This window comes from Hyla sarda, chromosome 5 (genome assembly GCF_029499605.1).
Source record: "Hyla sarda isolate aHylSar1 chromosome 5, aHylSar1.hap1, whole genome shotgun sequence".
NCBI classification, from domain to species: Eukaryota; Metazoa; Chordata; class Amphibia; order Anura; family Hylidae; genus Hyla; species Hyla sarda.
This window is the reverse complement of record NC_079193.1, coordinates 147,751,550-147,769,939: the sequence shown is the minus strand read 5'-3', so window position 1 is coordinate 147,769,939 and position 18,390 is coordinate 147,751,550. Positions and strand designations below refer to the sequence as shown.

Genomic DNA, 18,390 nt, shown 5'->3' with positions numbered 1-18,390 from the left:
TTTGGGTTGCGCCATAGATTTTATAGTAAAATGGGTCGTGCAAAAACAAGCCTTTTATGGGTCTGTCGACGGCAAAATTAGTTATAGCTCTTAGAAAGCGAGGAGGAAAAAATCAAAACGTAAAAAAGGTAAACTTTCTGTGTCTTCAAGGCCAAAATGGGCTGTGCCCTTAATTCAATGAAGGGTTTGTTACAGTTTGTTATTAGAAAGGTAATTTGTTACAGTGTCTATTCTTGAGTGACAGTCACCCAGGGCTGTCACTACCACATTAGGAATGCAGCCACCCTCTACCACTTTAACAGGGTCTGCTAGAATACATCTGGCCCTCCCCGCTGGCCACCAATGAGGAGCAGAACAGCCACTACTGTGGAGTCGGACTGTGATGGTAACGAACTTCGGTCGGGGCCTACTGCCATTTAGGGGCTATACAGGAGGGCTGGTAATCTGTACAGGGGGCATTATTACTGTTTGGGGCACTATAGGTGCAGAGCCTAAAATGTTTGTCTTGCAGGTTCTGTGGAGACGAGTTGTGTCCGGAATTAATCGTCATGACATTCTGGGCCAGATGAAGAAGAAAAAGGAAAGTAACCCACGTAACTTGATGTAATTGTATGTAAATGCTTATATGGTCTGCAGAGCCTGTGTGCAGCTGATATCTACCATTATATGGTCACCGTATGTGGGAATATTTGTAGAAGTGGGGGTAGGGGCAGTAGTTACCTCTGTTCTCTACTTCTCTGGCTACTATATATGGTCCTATATATTCACATCATGATTTAACCTTACACTTAGAGTATATATTCTGTCAAACAGAGATGTCAACATATACTGCGGTGTAGTGGCAATGCCCTCATTAACTCTAGTGGCCTAAACATAGTCAAGGGCTAGAGTCTATGTTTAGTCCATTTTCTGCATGTATATGTTTACTTAGTGTGACTAAAAAGTGTGGTCTGCTGTGCTTTACAGTGCTGCAAAGTAAACATTTACATGAAGGGAATGGACTAAAACTTAAGTCACTAGTTGACTACTTTAGGCCAATAAAGTGAACTAAACCACTGCCAGTATACCACAGTATGTGTTGGCAATATTTTTTGTATATTCTAAGCTTAAGTTTAAATGGTGATGTGAACAGCCCCCTAGTAGGATAACACAGAGGGTTAACCTGTTATAAAAAATGTGTATACAGTTAAAACCTGTGACTGAGCAATGAGTCTTTCCCTGTTACTAAACTCTTATAAACCATAGGCAGCTGTATGTCTGTGGCCTGTAAGAATCCCGGAACTGTGCCGGATGTCAAGTTTTAGCTCGGACATTTTAGTTTTTTTGGCGCAAACTTCCCAAGAGTTTCCACACTTTTTTTTTCCAGGACTTGACCCCTGCTTACTAATGTATCTAATATCTAATCTGCATACTTTTATAATACCTGTGTATTATTGTATATTGCAAAACTACATCCTTAGCGTTAATCTCATCCTGCCATATCTGAGGAAATAGTTGGATTCAGATGTAAATTGTATTAATTAGGTTTGTCCACAATTCACCAGGTCATAATTATGATATTTTTCTTAATATAAAATGTAAATTTTTTATGACCATAATTCACTATTGAGTTATTACCGCACGACATAGCCTTGTTTCCCAGTTAATGCAACAAAAGTCTAAAACCTGCTTACTGAAATGGATTTCAGTTTATTACAATCCTTATAAACATTATATATTAACTTGACAGGCTACAGATTGGCACCTGCAAACTAATTCTCTAATGCCCACAACTAGACAAAGGCTGTCTATATGATAGACTTTATTTATATATTTTATTGCTATGATTAAACTAGTTCAAGGTTACAGATATGACAACAAATTTGTGATTTCTGGTATCTTTGCAAATTTAAAATAATAATAATAATAATAATAATCAGCAGGTTCCATTTCAAATATTTGAGGTACAAAAATGAATTTTATAGGTTTACAATTTAGCTCTAACTTATATTATCCAGGGACTCCAAAGGGGTAAATGTGAAGCAGGATGGAACAGGTAATAGTTTTGTAGTACCTTTCATCTCATATTAAGAGCATTTTACATTTCATTGCTATTCAAGTGATTTACTGAGCGATTCACATTCTCACTATGCAGCACCTAGAGATTTATGAACACGAATAGAAATTCAGCAGCAATGCTTTGTGCCCATTTTCCAGCTGATCAAAAGAAATGAAAAGCTCCAATTCTACTGAATATTTTGGCTGCTAAAGCACCTCAGTAATAGCCAATGATATATTACTACAAGCTAAAGACTTTTCAAGTATGAAAGTTACCACACTTGAAACTCTTGTCAAGGTCTAAAAAGAAATTGAAAACAAAGTGAAAAAAGTGATTAAAACATACATAAACTAAGCTCTAGGTCTGTCAGTGTTAAAGATGGAAGAACAAGAGGGGGTAGAGGAGTTGTACAAATGCAGTTTCTTTCTCATTATGCATGTACACATTCTATGTGATTCTTCCCTACACAGTGCTGTTAGTATGCTTTCCTCCCAGCATGGGTGAGCTGCCCTCCATGTATTCTCTCCCTCCTGTCCACACCCTAAATAGCTCTGAAGCACTCTTTGCTCTGTGAATTTCTTTATGCAACAGAGGCTATTGAAGTTGAACTCCCAATGCAAATGTGATAAAGAATTAAGTGAATACTGTCGATAAGCCACAGTGGTAGTATATAAGGTTTTCAGTATATTCTAACACTTTGAATATTACTTTAGTTCCAATAAATCATTAGCTATACACAACATTATTATCCATATGTATAAGTGAGACAGCTTAAATTGGCACTGTCAGACTCAAAAACTATTAATATGTTGTTCATCTTTACAAAACATCAATCTTTTTAATATTCTTTATTAAAAATGTTTAATCTCCTTTTGTTAGAAATTATGGCTCATGAAAACGACCCCATACCATCCAGAACTTGGTCCTGTCCAGATACAGCATCATCATTGTCCCCACTGAAGCACAGGCTGGAACACATTCCAGGAAGTGAGGGCAGGACTAACATTTCTTAGAGCTCACTCCTGTCCTTTGTGTTCAGACAGGAGTCTGATAAACAGAAGTGGGAGTTACAGTGCCTGGATGAGGAGACCCAGAATAAGGGAGGAAGTGATTGCATGGTGAGTGAGGGCAAGCTCAGTGCTTGCCTGGGACAAGCCTTTTCATAAACAGAGGATGTCAGAATTAGCAAGTAGGAGTACAGAGGGATTTGTGAGCCAAATACAGAAGCTAGACACAAAGACATGTAAAGCATCTGCATAACCCAGTGAGCAACATATATAAGCATACTTTTTTTTCTGTGACATGACATGCATAATTTAAACAAATTTGGGGTTTTTGATCCAAACTGGAGTCTGTTTTCCTTTCTTACCTTGTTGAAGTCTTCAGAAGTTGCCCTCATTTCCTTCCAAGTCTTGTTCAACAACTGGATGCAGATACAAAAGAATTCCTCGAAAGATCGATCATGTGTGAAGAACATAGGGTGGAAATCATTGCAAGTTTCACTGGCTGAAAGAGAAATAAAAAAGAAGAGTATAATGATTTTGTCGTTCTGCATTTATAGTCTTTAATTCTGTCCTTAAAGGGTTTTATACTGATTGGTGAGAATTCAACTCCTGGCACCCTCAACAATCAGCTAATTGAAGGGTTCAGAGTACTCCGGTAAGAAACCTGCATATTTTACCAAGCACAGCCACTACAAGATGTATGGAGCTTTGCCAAGTAATAAAGAACACACCTTTAACTGCATATTTACCAATGAGTGTATCTTGTCTTTCATTACAAGATTCTCATTGTAACAGAAATTCAAGTAATAAAGTGGAGTGATAAAGTAATTCCAATCAACTACTTAATACTGGTAAAATATACATAACGTTGATTGTTGATTTCGACTTTAGATTATGGTTTTCTATCTTTATGGGTTTTTTTTTATATGGCTTTCAGGAACAGCAGATTATAAGACATAAAAGCAGAATAAAGTAATGTTATTGGAATCTCAATAATAAAATAATAAATCTAATAAAATCTAATAAAATAATGTTTATTTAAGCTTTAACTAGGATATACTGTATATTCTACAAGCACAAATATTTAATATTTATATATCTAATATGCCCATCTGAATACAGAAATGGTCTTCAGCTTTAAACTGTAATCTCTGTAGCACAGAAATCAAGCCTGCAACAGCATGTCAAAAATGAATAAACATGAGGCAATGCAAAGGCCTGCAGGCGATAAGGTGCAATCTGTTAGTCTTCCTTGTGACTCCATAGCGATTTATTAGTGGAAACATTCTGTGAACGCATCAGTCACAAACCTGAGGCTTTCATAATTCACATCTATAAATAGAAGACCTCAAACTACCTTCGGCCCTCAGATTAGGATGCATGAAAATTCTGCTTTGAAAATTTCACCACTAATACAAGTTGCCCACCATATTAGCAACCAAATGGCCTGTCAACCTGTTAAGTAATTTAAAGGGAATCTGTCAGATGTATTTTCTGCTAAGAGCTTCAGACTCCATTGCATAGCTGTTACGGTATAAAAACAAACTGTACCTTTTATAGAACTGATGGTGGTTGTCAAACTTATAAAATCACTTTTTTATTTTTCAGCCACGTGTTAAGGAGGTGGTGCTGAGCTGCTCAAGTGCCACAGCCTGGCACACCTCCTCGCTCCCCCCCCCACCAAATAAGCTGTTCAGCTCAGGGTAAAAATGTATAAGAGCATGAAGCATTGACTCTGTACATGTGTAGCAGTTCCCATTCACTTTAATTGGAGCTGCAGAGTAGTGACCCAGCGCCATCAGCGCAATGTATGCAGCTAAGCCTTCCCTACATTGTTTCTTTTTCATACTGTGGCTGGCCCAAAACGCTGATTGTTGGAGCTGTCTGTTTTTGCCACCACTGGTTCAGATATCCTGTGTATAGACAACCAGTAATTTTGCCCCGGCAAACCCTTCTAAATTAATTTGTTAATTAAATTCTATTACAGAATTTATGGTGAGGTTCTTTAAAAAAAAAAAAAAAGAAAAAAAAAGGTTTCCATTTTACTAAATATATTTTCAAATAATCATTACATTTTGAAGTTTCATTCTGGCAACTAAGCCTAATAAGCTGACACATACTGTTATGTAAATATCACTTCATTAATATCCTCCTTATCATCACAGACCGGATTACAATGAAAGGTGACACCAGTAAAATAAAATAAGTGACATCTGCACAGGTCACAGATTATGCCCAGAAAAAAAAACTCTCGCAGGTGGACAAGGTCAACTTCAGTCTACTGTTTGATATGTATATGGGGCTTACTGTAATGCAAATCTATAAATGGTGAGCAGAAAGCTCAGGCATGATGGATGCGCCCATAAAAATACACAAAAAATTACATTAAAAAAATTCAAAAAACATTTTAGTATTCTGCTCTAATTAGTAAAAATAAGAAAAAATAGAGATAATATATTTCCTGGCGTTAAACAGTTTACCACATGGGCTGCCTCTAATGTTTATCCTACACATAAGTAAACAATAGAGGGGACCCAGCTGAATTTAGAGTTCTCCTATCTTGTGACGCCACATAGAGATTAACACATTGATGCACAATTGCAGGTTTGTTTGTCTGTTTTGTTATTTTTAATAAGGAAATGTAAAGCTATACTATAAACAATAGAGTCCGTCAACACACCCTGGATTGTATATAACTTTACTATTAACATTTCACTTCTGAGAGTTAACGTGGGCAAAGTCATTTTCTTTTAACTTAATTGCAGAAAATGTATAAATAAGCAATGTATAAAAGTTAAAATGGCAAGACGTAGCTGAAAATGTAATGTCCAGGTAAAAGCAATCACTTTCACATTAATGGATACACAGATATTTTCATCTTCATAATCACTCTATCAGTAATTGCTGCAAGACAACTTTCAGGAATATTTCAAATATACATCAATAAAATCCTCCTAAAGAAAAGTGACCTTCATGGATGACAAAAGCAAATTCAGGCTTAGGTTTTATATGGTAAAACATGGAATATTACATTGAATAACAATTTTTATAGGAACAAAAGGATGTTTTTTTTTTTCTAAAGTCATACAATTCCTTTCAAAGGAAACTGACAGTCTGATCACCTGCACTAAACCCAATATACTGGGTTACAGTGGGGGTGAACAGAATTAAAAATAGTGGTCACTTACTTTAATGGGTGCAGTTGTTGCAGAGCTATGCCAGTTTATTTATCTATAGTGGTGCTGTGTGCAATGGAGGTGGGAGCTGGCTCTCCAAGCTCCCCTGCCTCCTCAATATTTACTACCTGGCACGCCCACATGATTAATAATGTATTTACTCTCCTACATCTCGCAAAAACCTACCGGACTTCGCTACACCCAATTTCTTGTTTCAGAGTCCAATGGCTTACACCACTCTAGCCAGTGATCAGAAAAAATAATGATACAATGGTGATATTATGCAAATCACGGTAAAAACATATCACTTTTACCATGATTTTGGAAAATTGCTGCAAAAACTGCCAAAATGCAATAAAATGTGTGATATATGCACTAATAATTTCCACATGTGAACACAGCCTTAAGGCATTAAATCTTCATAAAACACCTGAATTGTGGTTATAGGTCAAAAATGCCCTTTAGAAAGAAAACATCAAAACTGCACAAAATGTGAACTGACCTCAACGCATTTATGAGTCTAATAAGATCATCTGGGGAAACTCTAGCAGTCTAATTAGATGACCAGCTGAAGTAATCAAACACCACACTGCCAGTCAGAGGATTTATGGGAAATGTAGGCAGCATTACATAATCGCTTGAATGACGGAATTGCAAACCAATATGGAGAAATTCTCTGCTACATCAGCTAAAACATGTAAGAAGAAAGAATACACAACAATTTCTACATTATTTTTTTTATAATAGCTAATGCTGCACTATATATGTAAAAAATCCTGCAGTGGTTCTTTAATTTGGATGTCATTTCATTTTTATTTTCATTCTCAAACAATTACATTTTTGAACAATTGTTTTTCTTAATCCCTTAAAGGGGTTCTCCGGTGAAAACCTTTTTTCTTTTAAATCAACAGGTGGCAGAAAGTTAAACATATTTGTAAATTACTTCTATTAAAAATCTTAATCCTTCCAGTACTTATTAGCTGCTGAACGCTCCAGAGGAAATTCCTTTCTTTTTGGAACACTGATGACATTACGAGCACAGTGCTCTCTGCTGACATCTCTGTCCATTTTAGCAACCATGCATAGCAGATGTATGCTAAGGGCAGCATGGTAGCTCAGTGGTTAGCACTGCTGCCTTCCAGTGCTGGGGACTTGGGTTCAAATCCCACTAAGGACAACAATAAATAAAGCGTTATTATTATTATAATAACGTCAGCAGAGAGAACTGTGCTCGTGATGTCATCAGAGAGCATTCCAAAAAGAAAATAATTTCCTCTGTAGTATTCAGCAGCTAATAAGTACAGGAATTATAAAGAATTTTTAATAGAAGTAATTTACAAATATGTTTAACTTTCTGCCACCAGTTGATTTGAAAGAAAAAAAGTTTTCACCGGAGTACCCCTTTAAGGACAGTGTACAACAAACAAAATGCTGAAACACACTATTGTCCATTGGTCATCTAGTCACTACTTCCAAATGGAAACCAAAGTGTCTGGAGCAAAAAATAAATAAAAAGTGAAACTAGCCAGGCTGGATTACTACTAATAACTAGAATTTTAGTTAAGCTTCCGAATTATAAGTCTGTGTCCTGGTAAGGTAATGGTAAGTAAAATAACCTCTCGGAAGGCTTTTGCTTTGTGAGGAATCTGTAATAATGGAAGCAAAACACACACACACACAAAAGGATAATGTTATCATAAAAAAGTAATGATAACTATACAGTAATGAAAACTATACAGGATGATCACCTTTCATTACCAGTGTCTAATTTGTACAGACATAAGAGCTATAAGAAGTGCACAAAATGTTCTCATGTAAAATGAATATAATTACAGTGCTGCAGGAGCTGTTTAATAAGGCATTGAGATGACAAAGTTTCAAAGGATTATTTTTTTTAAATATATAATAGCACAAAAAAAAAGAAATATGTACCAGTTAATAATGTTCTATATACTCTTCTACTACCAGTGCTGTGAGTAGATGAGAAATAACTGGCATTGGTGTCATTCAAATGCAAAATTATGCCCTCTTATATAGTGATTATTAGGGATGCACCAAAAGGGAAATTTTGGGCCGAAACCCATAATTTAGGCTGTTCTTGGCCGTAAACCAAAATTGAAAATGTATTGCCCCGCCCCCTTTTTTAATATAGTTTTTGTTACAATTTATAACTTTTTTTGGGGAAGTGATTTGACCAAAATCATCAATTTTTGCGTTAGTTTTTTTATTTTTGCGTTCACAGTGCGGGATCTGAAACATAATATTTTAATAGTTGGGATGATTACGCATGTGGCAATACGAAATATGTTTATTTTTTTATTTTTTAAATATTTTTTATATGGAAAATGGGAAATGGAGGGTGATTTAAACTTTAAATATGGAAGGGGTTAAAGGACATCTATAGTGCTCAGAACTTATCCCCTATCTGAAGGATAGGGGATAAGTTACAGATCGTGGGAGGTCCGAGCGCTGGGGCCCTCAGCGATCTCCTGTATGGGGCCACAGCAATGTACAGGAAAGAATGCGTTCCGGCCACGCATGACGCGGCAGCCGGCACGACCCCTCCATGATACATGGAGGGGGCGTTCCATGCCGCAGCTTTCCGCTTGGTACGACACGGTCCTTCCGGCAGACTGCCGCAGCCCCGTACAGGAGATTGCAGTGGGCCCAAGCCCCTATCCGAAGGAGTTATAAGTTATAAGCACTACAGATCTCCTTTAATGGGTGTTTTTTAAACTTTTATTTAACTTTTTTTTTTTTTTTTTTTACACTTTATTAGTTCCCCTTAGGGAACTTTTAGGATGAATCATTAGATTCCTCATACAGATCAATGGAATTCCATAGAACTCCATTGATCTGTGCTCATTTGGTTGAGCCTGCTTAGCCAGGCTCAATCAAATGAAGAGCCACGGACACAAATGATCCAAAGATAAGCCCTCCAGCTACCTCTACAGTGGATTGCCTCCCCACAATCGCGCTGCAGGGGGGGCGATCCACCCCACCGAACCACCATGGAGCATTTATATGTCCCTTTAGATGCCGCTGTCAACTTTGACAGTGGCGATCTAAAGGGTGAATAGCCAGCCAAGGCAATTCCCACATGTCTGCTATTAGCGGTGGCCCCCTGCTACAAGAATTAGCAGGGGGCTGTGGGGTATGGTCGATGAAGGACATTGGAGCAATCTCCGATGTCCGTCATTACAGGCAGATGTCAGCTGCTGATTGCAGCAGGCATCTCCCGTTTATGATGCCGACCCACGGGTCAGGTCCTGTCCCGTCATGTCCTCACCCGACCCATGACGTTCATGAATGTCATGGATCGGGAAGGAATTAAGCCCCCTCCCCCGAAATGTTCGGCGGAAAATTCAACCAGCCGAAAAATGCCTAAAGGGGCATTTTCGTCCGATAATTTTTGGCAGCTGAAATTTCTGTGCACCCCTAGTAATTATGTAAGGGGCAAAAAGTATAACAAATGATCTAAAGCAGCTGGTAAAACAGCAGATCCTGAAAGGTATATTACATGTATTCCCCCTAAATGCCATTCACTGCACTAGAAGCTTCCTGAGTCACTAACTCATTATAAATACTGACACTCTGGGGGCTGAGTCAGTGAACCGATAACATGGGTTTAGAAAATTAAGAAACCAGGCTATATTTAATCTTTGCTGTGCAACCTGCACAAGTAGCTCAGACAGAAGCTTACACTGAACACACATCCTCATACTAATGCAGTCAGGTGGATAGTTCCATTATATATAATAATCTCATGGAGTGGTTTGGATTTTAATACATAGTTGAAAGTAGGACAACTGAGAAGCAATTCTAGCCTTTATGCATGCATATAAAAACAAATAAAATAATCCTTATACATGTGCAGGACAGTAAGCACAGATATTTAGGACCAGTGTCCGCAAATGCCAGTGTGCAAGAAGGGAGGGAGGCCGAAGGGTTTGAATTGCAATTGCATGGGGTAGGTGAAGGGGGAAATAAAATTGCCAGTGGTGAAGAAGTTGGGATCATTTGTGTTGCTTCAAAGGTTAACAATTGTGACACAGTGACAGGGATCTATGTATTTTCCCAAGGTTCCTGTTCTATGTAATTACAAGATTTTATGCACATATCTCATCTAGGGAAAGAGGAGTCAGATATGGAAAATCCAGAAAGAGTTTAGCGTTCGTTTGACACCATGCCTCAGTCTGGCCAGCATCATACCTTTAGGGTATGTTCACACTGCGGAATCCCGCAAGCGGAGAATCTATCAGGCGTCCGCCAGCGAATATACTTGGGCAGTAGAACCACGGGGCACTGCACCGTCACCACTGATGGCTATTCAGTAGTCGCGGAATTCCGGGCAAAGAATGAACATGTTCTTTCTTTGCGCGGAACAATTTCGCAGTGTCAAAGGGTCTCGCGGAAGACCCATTCACACTGACGGTACTAGTTACTGCATGATAATTCCATGGGAATTCCGCAGTGTGAACATACCCTTTAGCAACTAAGAGGATCTACGTGCCCTTGTCCGGAGACTTTGTTGTATTTTTGAACGGGTTTGCTTTAATTATTTATGCTCTTATACTTTACAGTCATACAGGAACGTTACACAATACCAAACATAGAGGATAACCATTTGTAGAGAAAAACAGATATGTTTTCTAATCTCATTAAACCAAATTAAAAGAAGATTTTAACAAAAAAATTATTTAGTGACGTATACAAAAATGTTTACCTGCTAAAGCAGAAACAAAAGGGAAGAAATATAGAGTGTAGTAAATGTGTTTCTGCAAATGTACCCAGGTACTCTTGAAGCAGTTTCATACCTATGACCTTTTCCTTCTGTCTCTAAGTGAAAATTGTATCTAAATTATTGTAACAGGGACAAAAAATAGCTCAAGTAGTGAGTGGAAGGTAATTTGAAGAATGATGTAGTTAACAACTTAGTAATTTTTCCAATTTTGTCAAAGCACTTGGTAAGCGAGAATATGTAAATTACAATTCCATTTAACATTTTCTGCTTTAAAACTGCCGGCAGTTATAATATCAGCACTTACAATGACATAAATACAATAGAGAAATGGAAATATTGAAAAGTATAGTGCTTGCTCTTTTGTGAAGGCCTAAAAATAGACTTCTTTTAACTTAAATGTAAGCGGTGAAATATTCTACAACATAAGGGTGGCTGGCACATTCTTAAAATGTGTTCCTGCCAGATCTCCCAAAAAACAAATCTGTTATTTGTTACTCAGTACCTATTCCTGCTTATGTAATATAATTTGTATGTCTCTGTCACCGATATTTAACTTAAAAATAGCATATTACAGCTGCTCAATGTCTTTTCCATCTTCCAAAAAGGAGGGGGCATGTCCCTCTCTTGTCTGCACTGTAATGACCCCTTCCCCTCCCACACTTTGCTCATTCACTGTTCTCTGGGAATGAGCCTGGCAGCCCTGCTCTGTAACCCTTTCCTCTCTGGTTTTATTGTGTATACCAGTGTTTCCCAACCAGGCTTCCTCCAGATGTTGCAAAACTACAACTCCCAGCATGCCTGGACAGCCGAAGGCTGTCCAGGCATGCTGGGAGTTGTAGTTTTGCGACACCTGGGGGGAACTCTGGTTGGGAAACACTGCTGCATGCACACCCAACACACACAAAAAAAAATAGTTGGAGGTCCAGTGTTTGGATAACTTTTTTTGCAGCAGTGTTGCCTTCAGCTGTGAGCCTACAGGTGTTGCAAAACTACAACTCCCAGCATGCCCAGACATCCTTTGACTGTCTAGGCATGCTTGGAGTTGTAGTTTTGAAACAGCTGGAAGCACATGTTTGCTAAAACTGTGTTAAAGGAGAACTACGGGATTGAAAATTTTATCCCCTATCCTAAGGCTAGGGGATAAGTTTCAGATCGCGGGGGGTCCGACCGCTGGGGCCCCCCACAATCTCCCGTACGGGGCCCCGGCTCTCTGCATAGAGAGCGCGTGTCGACCACCGCACAAGGCGGCGGCTGACACGCGCCCTCCATTTACTGGTATGGGAGAGCCGAAGCGCTGACTTCGGCAATTTCCGGCTCTCCCATAGCAGTGTATGGAGGGGTCGTGTCGGCCTCTGCTTCGTGCGGTGGTCAACGCGCCCTCTCTAACCAGAGAGCCGGGGCCCCGTACGGGAGATCACGGGGGCCCCAGCGGTCGGACCCCCGCGATCTGAAACTTATCCCCTATCCTTAAGATAGGGGATACATTTTTCAATCCCGTAGTTCTCCTTTAAGCTGCTTTCACCCTATAGAATTCTCAGTTTTAAAGATCTGTGATAATGACCTGTTAACAAAACCATTAAAAATTGCCGTTACAAAATCCCCTTATAGTCTATGGGATATTTACATTACCCGTTTTAACCAGTCATAGCCCGTTATTAATAACGAACGTTATTTTGTGACGGGAGAGGTAACGGGAGAAATAGTTCATCTCTATTTAAGATGGGGCTTTTCTGGAAGAAAGCAGCTTTAATTTTGTTATGTTGTACAACCCCCTTCAATGTTCGCAATACTGAATCGGTGTATTACGTTTATCTACTGCACATTATTGAGAGATTACATCTCAGACATTTAGGCATTGCTTAGTACTTTAACAACATTTGAACCTGTGCCTGAACTTTAAATTTGAAATGTTTTATGATTATGAAAAACATAATAAAGAAACTTCTGTCACACAAACATAAACAAGGTTAGGCGTCACAAACCAAAGCAGCTTAATAACACTATTCTCAATTAAGCTAATCTTCACATAGAACAAACAAAAAAGAAAACATGCAAGCATCTCTCCTTTAAGGACCCAGCCAATTTTCACCTTAAGGACCCGGGCATTTTTTGCACATCTGACCACTGTCAGTCACTTTAAGCATTAATAACACTGGGGTGGATTACTTTTCATTCTGATATCGAGATTGTTTTTTGTGACATATTCTACTTTATCTTAGTGGTAAATTTTCATCTTGGTGAAAAATCCCCAAATTTGATGAAAAATTTGAAAATTTTGCATTTTTTTTTACTTTGGACATCCCAAATAAATTATATATTGATTCACATATACAATATGTCTACTTTACGTTTGCATCATAAGGTTGACATAAAGTTGACTTTTGGAAGACATCAGAGGGCTTCATACTTCAGCAGCAATTTTCCAATTTTTCAAAAAATTTTCAAAATTTGAATTTTTCAGGGACCAGTTCAGTTTTGAAGTGGATTTCAGGGGCCTTCATATTAGAAATTATAAAAACTGCACCCCTCAAAGTATTCAAAATTACATTCAGAAAGAGTGTTATCCCTTTAGGTGTTTCACAGGAATAGCAGCAAAGTGAAGGAGAAAATTCAAAATCTTCATTTTTTACACTCGCATTTTCTTGTAGACAAGGGGTAAAATGAGAGAAATCTCCCTAAAATTTTTAACCCAATTTCTCTCGAGTAAGGAAATAGCTCATATGTGAATATAAAGGGCTCTGTGCGCACACTGGAGGGCTCAGAAGGGAAGGAGCGACAATGGGATTTTGGAGAGTGAATTTTTCTGAAATGGTTTTTTTTTTTGGGGGGGGGGGGGGGGGCATGTCACATTAAGGAAGCCCCTATGGTGCCAGAACAGCAAAAAAAAAAAACTACACCCCTCAAGGAACGTAACAAGGGGTACAGTGAGCCTTAACACCCCACAGGTGTTTGATGACTTTTCGTTAAAGTTGGATGTGTAAATGAATTTTTTTTTTTTTTACTAAAATGCTCGTTTTCCCCCAAATTTTACATTTTTACAAGGGGTAATAAGAGAAAATGCCCCCCAAAATTCGTTACCCCATCTCTTCAGAGTATGGAAATAACCCATGTGTGGAGGTCAAGTGCAGTGCAGGCACACTACAATGCTCAGAAGAGCAGGAGTCTGGAGTTTGGCTTTTGGAAATCAAATTTAGCTGAAAAAAAAAAACACATGGCATAATATTTGGAAACTACACCCCTCAAGGAACATAACAGTGAGCCTTCACACCCCACAGGTGTTTGAAGACTTTTCGTTAAAGTCAGATGTGGAAATGGAAATACATATTTTTTAATAAAATGCTTTACCCCCCCAAATTTACCACTTTACAAGAGGTTATAGGAGAAAATGCCCCCCAAAATGTGTAACCTTGTTTCTTCTGAGTATGGAAATACCCCATATGTGGATGTAAAGTGCTCTGCTGGCGCACTACAGGGCTCAGAAGAGAAGGCGCGCCATTGGGCTTTTGGAGAGAGAATATGGCTGGAATGCAAGTCGGGGGCCATGTGCGTTTACAAAGCCCCCATGGTGCCAGAAGAGTGGACCCCCCCACATGTGACCCTATTTTGGAAACGACACCCCTCAAAGAATGTAACAAGTGAGCATTTTCACCCCACTGATGTTTGACAGACTTTTGGAACAGTGGGCTGTGCAAATGAAAAATTTTGTTTTTCATTTTCACGGACCACTGTTCTAAAAATCTGTCAGACACCAGTGGGTCCTAAATGCTCTCTGCATCCCTTATTAAATTCCGTGAGGGTGTAGTTTCCAAAATGGTGTCACATGTGAGGGGGTTCTTCTGTTCTGGCACCATGGGGGCTTTGTAAATGCACATGGCCTTCAATTCCAGCCAAATTCTCTCTCCAAAAGCCCAACGGCGCTCCTTCTCTTCTGAGCCCTGTAGTGTGCCAGCAGAGCACTTTACGTCCACACATGGGGTGTTTATATAGTCAGAACAAATGGGGTTACAAATTTTGGGCGGCATTTTTCCTATTACCCCTTGTGAAAATGAAAAATTTGGGTTAACACCAGCATTTTAGTGAAAATTTACTGTGTAGGGTTATGTGTATATGTAGTGTTTTTTACTTTTTATTATTTGTTAGTGTAGTGTTTTTAGGGTACATTCACACGGGCAGGGGTTCACAGCGAGTTTTCCGCTGGGGGTTTGAGCTGCAGTGGAAAATTTGTTGCATCTCAAACTTGCAGCGAGAAGTTTGCTGTAAACCTCTGCCCGTGTGAATGTACCCTGTACATTCACATGGGGGGGGGGGGGGGGGGGGGGGGCGGCGCAAACATCCAGATGTTGCAAAACTACAACTCCCAGCATGTCCTTTGGCTGTCTGGGCATGCTGGGGGTTGTAGTTATGCAACAGCTGGAGGCACACTGGTTGCAAAACACAGTTTGTTACTTAACTCAGTGTTTCGCAACCAGTGTGCCTCCAGCTGTTGCAGAACTATAACTCCCAGCATGTACGGTCTGTCAATGCATGCTGGGAGTTGCAGTTTGCAACAGCTGAAGGCACACTGGTTGCGAAACAGAGTTTGGTATCTAACTCAGCATTACGCAACCAGTGTGCCTCCAGCTGAAGGGCATGCTGGGACTTGTAGTTATGCAACCGTTTGAGACATACTACTACAACTTCCACCATGCCCTTTGGCTGTCCGTGCATGCTGGGGGTTGTAGTATTGCAACAGCTGGAGGCACACTGGTTGCAAAACACTCAGTTACGTAACAAACTCTGTTTCAAAACCAGTGTGCCTTCAGCTGTTGCAAAACTCCAACTCTCAGCAGACACTGACAGCTGAGAGTTGTAGTAAAGGGTATGTTGAGCGTTGTAGTTTTGAAACAGCTGGAGGCACACTACTACAGCTCCCAGCATGCCTTTGGCTGTCCATGCATGGTGGGAGTTGTAATTATGCAACAGCTGGAGGAACAATTTTTCATAACTACAACTGCAAGCATGCACAGACAGCCAAAGGGCATGCTGGGAGTTGCAGTTGTGCCTCCAGCTGTTGCAAAACTACAACTCCCAGCATGTCCTTTGGCTGTGCATGCTGGGAGTTGTTGCTGGGCAACTGCAGGAGGCAAACAGCACTTAACTCTTGCTGTTAGCTCCCTCCACCGAAGGCCGCCACCACACCGGACCCCAGGTAAGTCTCCCCACACTTTATCACCCCCTCCCTCCCAGCAGAACAGGTGATTGGTTGGCCGGTCCGGCCGACTAATCACGCCGATCGTGAGGCGGCACCAGTGCCACCTCACTCCTGCTAGGCAAGGGTGATTGGTGCCAACTCAGTCTTCACCAATCACCCTTTTTTCCCGGGCATTTGCACGGGATGCCTGATGAATGATTTCAGCAGGCATCCCGTTCCGGTCCCCGGGGGGACCGGAATTTCCACGGACATACCGGTACGCCCTGAGTCTTTAAGTACCAGGGAGCCAGGGAATACGCCCTAAGTCATGAAGGGGTACTCCACTGGAAAAAAAAAATTTGTTAAATCAACTGATGACAGAAAGTAAAGAATATTTGTAAATTACTTCTATTAAAAAATATTAATCCTTCTAGTACTTATAAGCATGTGTATGCTCCGCAGTAAGTTCTTTTCTTTTTGAATTTTATTTCTGTCTGACCACAATGATCTCTGCTGACACCTCTGTCCATGTCAGGAACTGTCCAGAGCAGGATAGGTTTGCTATGAGGATTTGCTCCTACTCTGGACATTTCCTAAAATGGACAAAGGTGTCAGCAGAGAGCACTGTGGTCAGACACAAAGGAAATTTAAAAAGAAAAGAACTTCCTGTGTGGCATACAAAAGCGTATTAGTACTAGAAGGATTAAGATTTCTTAATAGAAGTAATTTACAAATCTGTTTAACTTTATGGCACCAGTTGATTTAAAAAAAAAAAAATATATATGTTTTCCCGCTGAGTACCCCTATATTCACAGTCCCTAATATAGGAAAGGTAGAGAGGTGTATATTCCAAAGCTAAATTCAATCCTGTAAACAGAAACATCTCGTAAAAGCATAACAGAACATTCCATTATTCGTTCCAGTGACTGTCAGATAAACAATTTACTTTACTAGAAGGTTTAAGATTTTTAAATAGAAGTAATTTACAAATATGTTTATCTTTCAGGCACCAGTTGATTTAAAAAAAAAAAATTGTTTACCCTTTAAAGGGGTACTCCGGTGGAAAACATTTTTTTTTAAATCAATTGGTGCCAGAAAGTAAAGCAGATTTTTAAATGACTTCTATTAAAAAAATCTTTTCCCTTCCAATACTTTTTAGCAGCTGTATGCTACAGAGGAAATTCTTTTCTTTTTGAAATGTTTTTTTGTCTTGTCCACAGTGCCCTCTGCTGACACCTGATGCCCGTATCAGGAACTGTCCAAAGCAAGAGAAAATCCCTATTGCAAACCTATGCTGCTTTGGACAGTTCCTGACACGGACAGAGGTATCAGCAGAGAGCACTGTGGACAAGACAAAAAAATAAATAAAAAAGAAAAGAATTTCCTCTGTAGCATACTGCTACTAAAAATTACTAGAAGGGTAAAGATTTTTTAATAGAATCTGGCGCCAGTTGATTAAAAAAAATATTTATATAATTTTAATCTCTAGACACAGTCCAAACCCCATAAAAGTGTTTCCACTCACTTCCGCTCACCCAGGGAAACAATTTGAGCCATCTCTTGCCTGGTTGTTGCTGTAATTTTCTGCCCCATTGCCTGAAGCCCTCTTTAGTAGTGTGGACCTTGAGCTCTACTTCCAGCCTTAAAGAGATACTAAGCTGGAAACCTCTTATCCCCTATCCAAAAGATAGGGGATAAGATGTTAGATTGCAAGGATGTCCGCTGCGATCTCCACTGCGGCACCCCTGTCATCCGGTGCACAGAGCGAACTCTGCTCTGTGCCAGATGACTGGCAATGCATGCCGCCACACCCCCTCCATTCACGTCTATGGAGGAGGCAGGGTGGCTTTGTACTAGCCGTCACGCCCCCTCCCATAGGCATAAATGGAAATGGCGTGGCGGGAAGTCACGAACGCGGAAACTGCAAGCTTCCATGTTCTGGCCGCTGCCAGCCTGGAGATTGCGGGGGTCCCACGATCTAACATCTTATCCCCTATCGGTTAGAGTGTGGTGAGGTGGGTCTGCACTAATTTAGATGCTGCCTGACACCCACTGTTCATCTGCCACTTAATGCTCCCAAATAAAGAACATAACTTAGCGTGGAAGTGCCTCTGTGACTGGTGATACAGTGAGCTGGCAGACACATCTGGACATCAGGCACAATAGGTCCTCTTGTTTCACGCACTCTATAATTGCTAAACGTTTTGCATATTACTTCGTTTTTTTACCTTTGAAAGTCAAAAATGTTTACAAGACAA

General features: G+C 39.9%; 1 protein-coding gene across 4 annotated transcripts in view; it reads right to left on the bottom strand.

Moving 5' to 3' along the window:
* The window catches only part of ELMO1 (engulfment and cell motility 1), a 390,193-nt gene that overhangs the window by 148,230 nt on the left and 223,573 nt on the right, over positions 1–18,390 (bottom strand). For all 4 annotated transcript variants that reach the window (XM_056520469.1, XM_056520472.1, XM_056520471.1 and 1 more), the window contains one exon: positions 3,408–3,544. In XM_056520469.1, the coding sequence (XP_056376444.1) occupies positions 3,408–3,544 (137 nt within the window). The remainder of the gene's footprint in view (positions 1–3,407; positions 3,545–18,390) is intronic.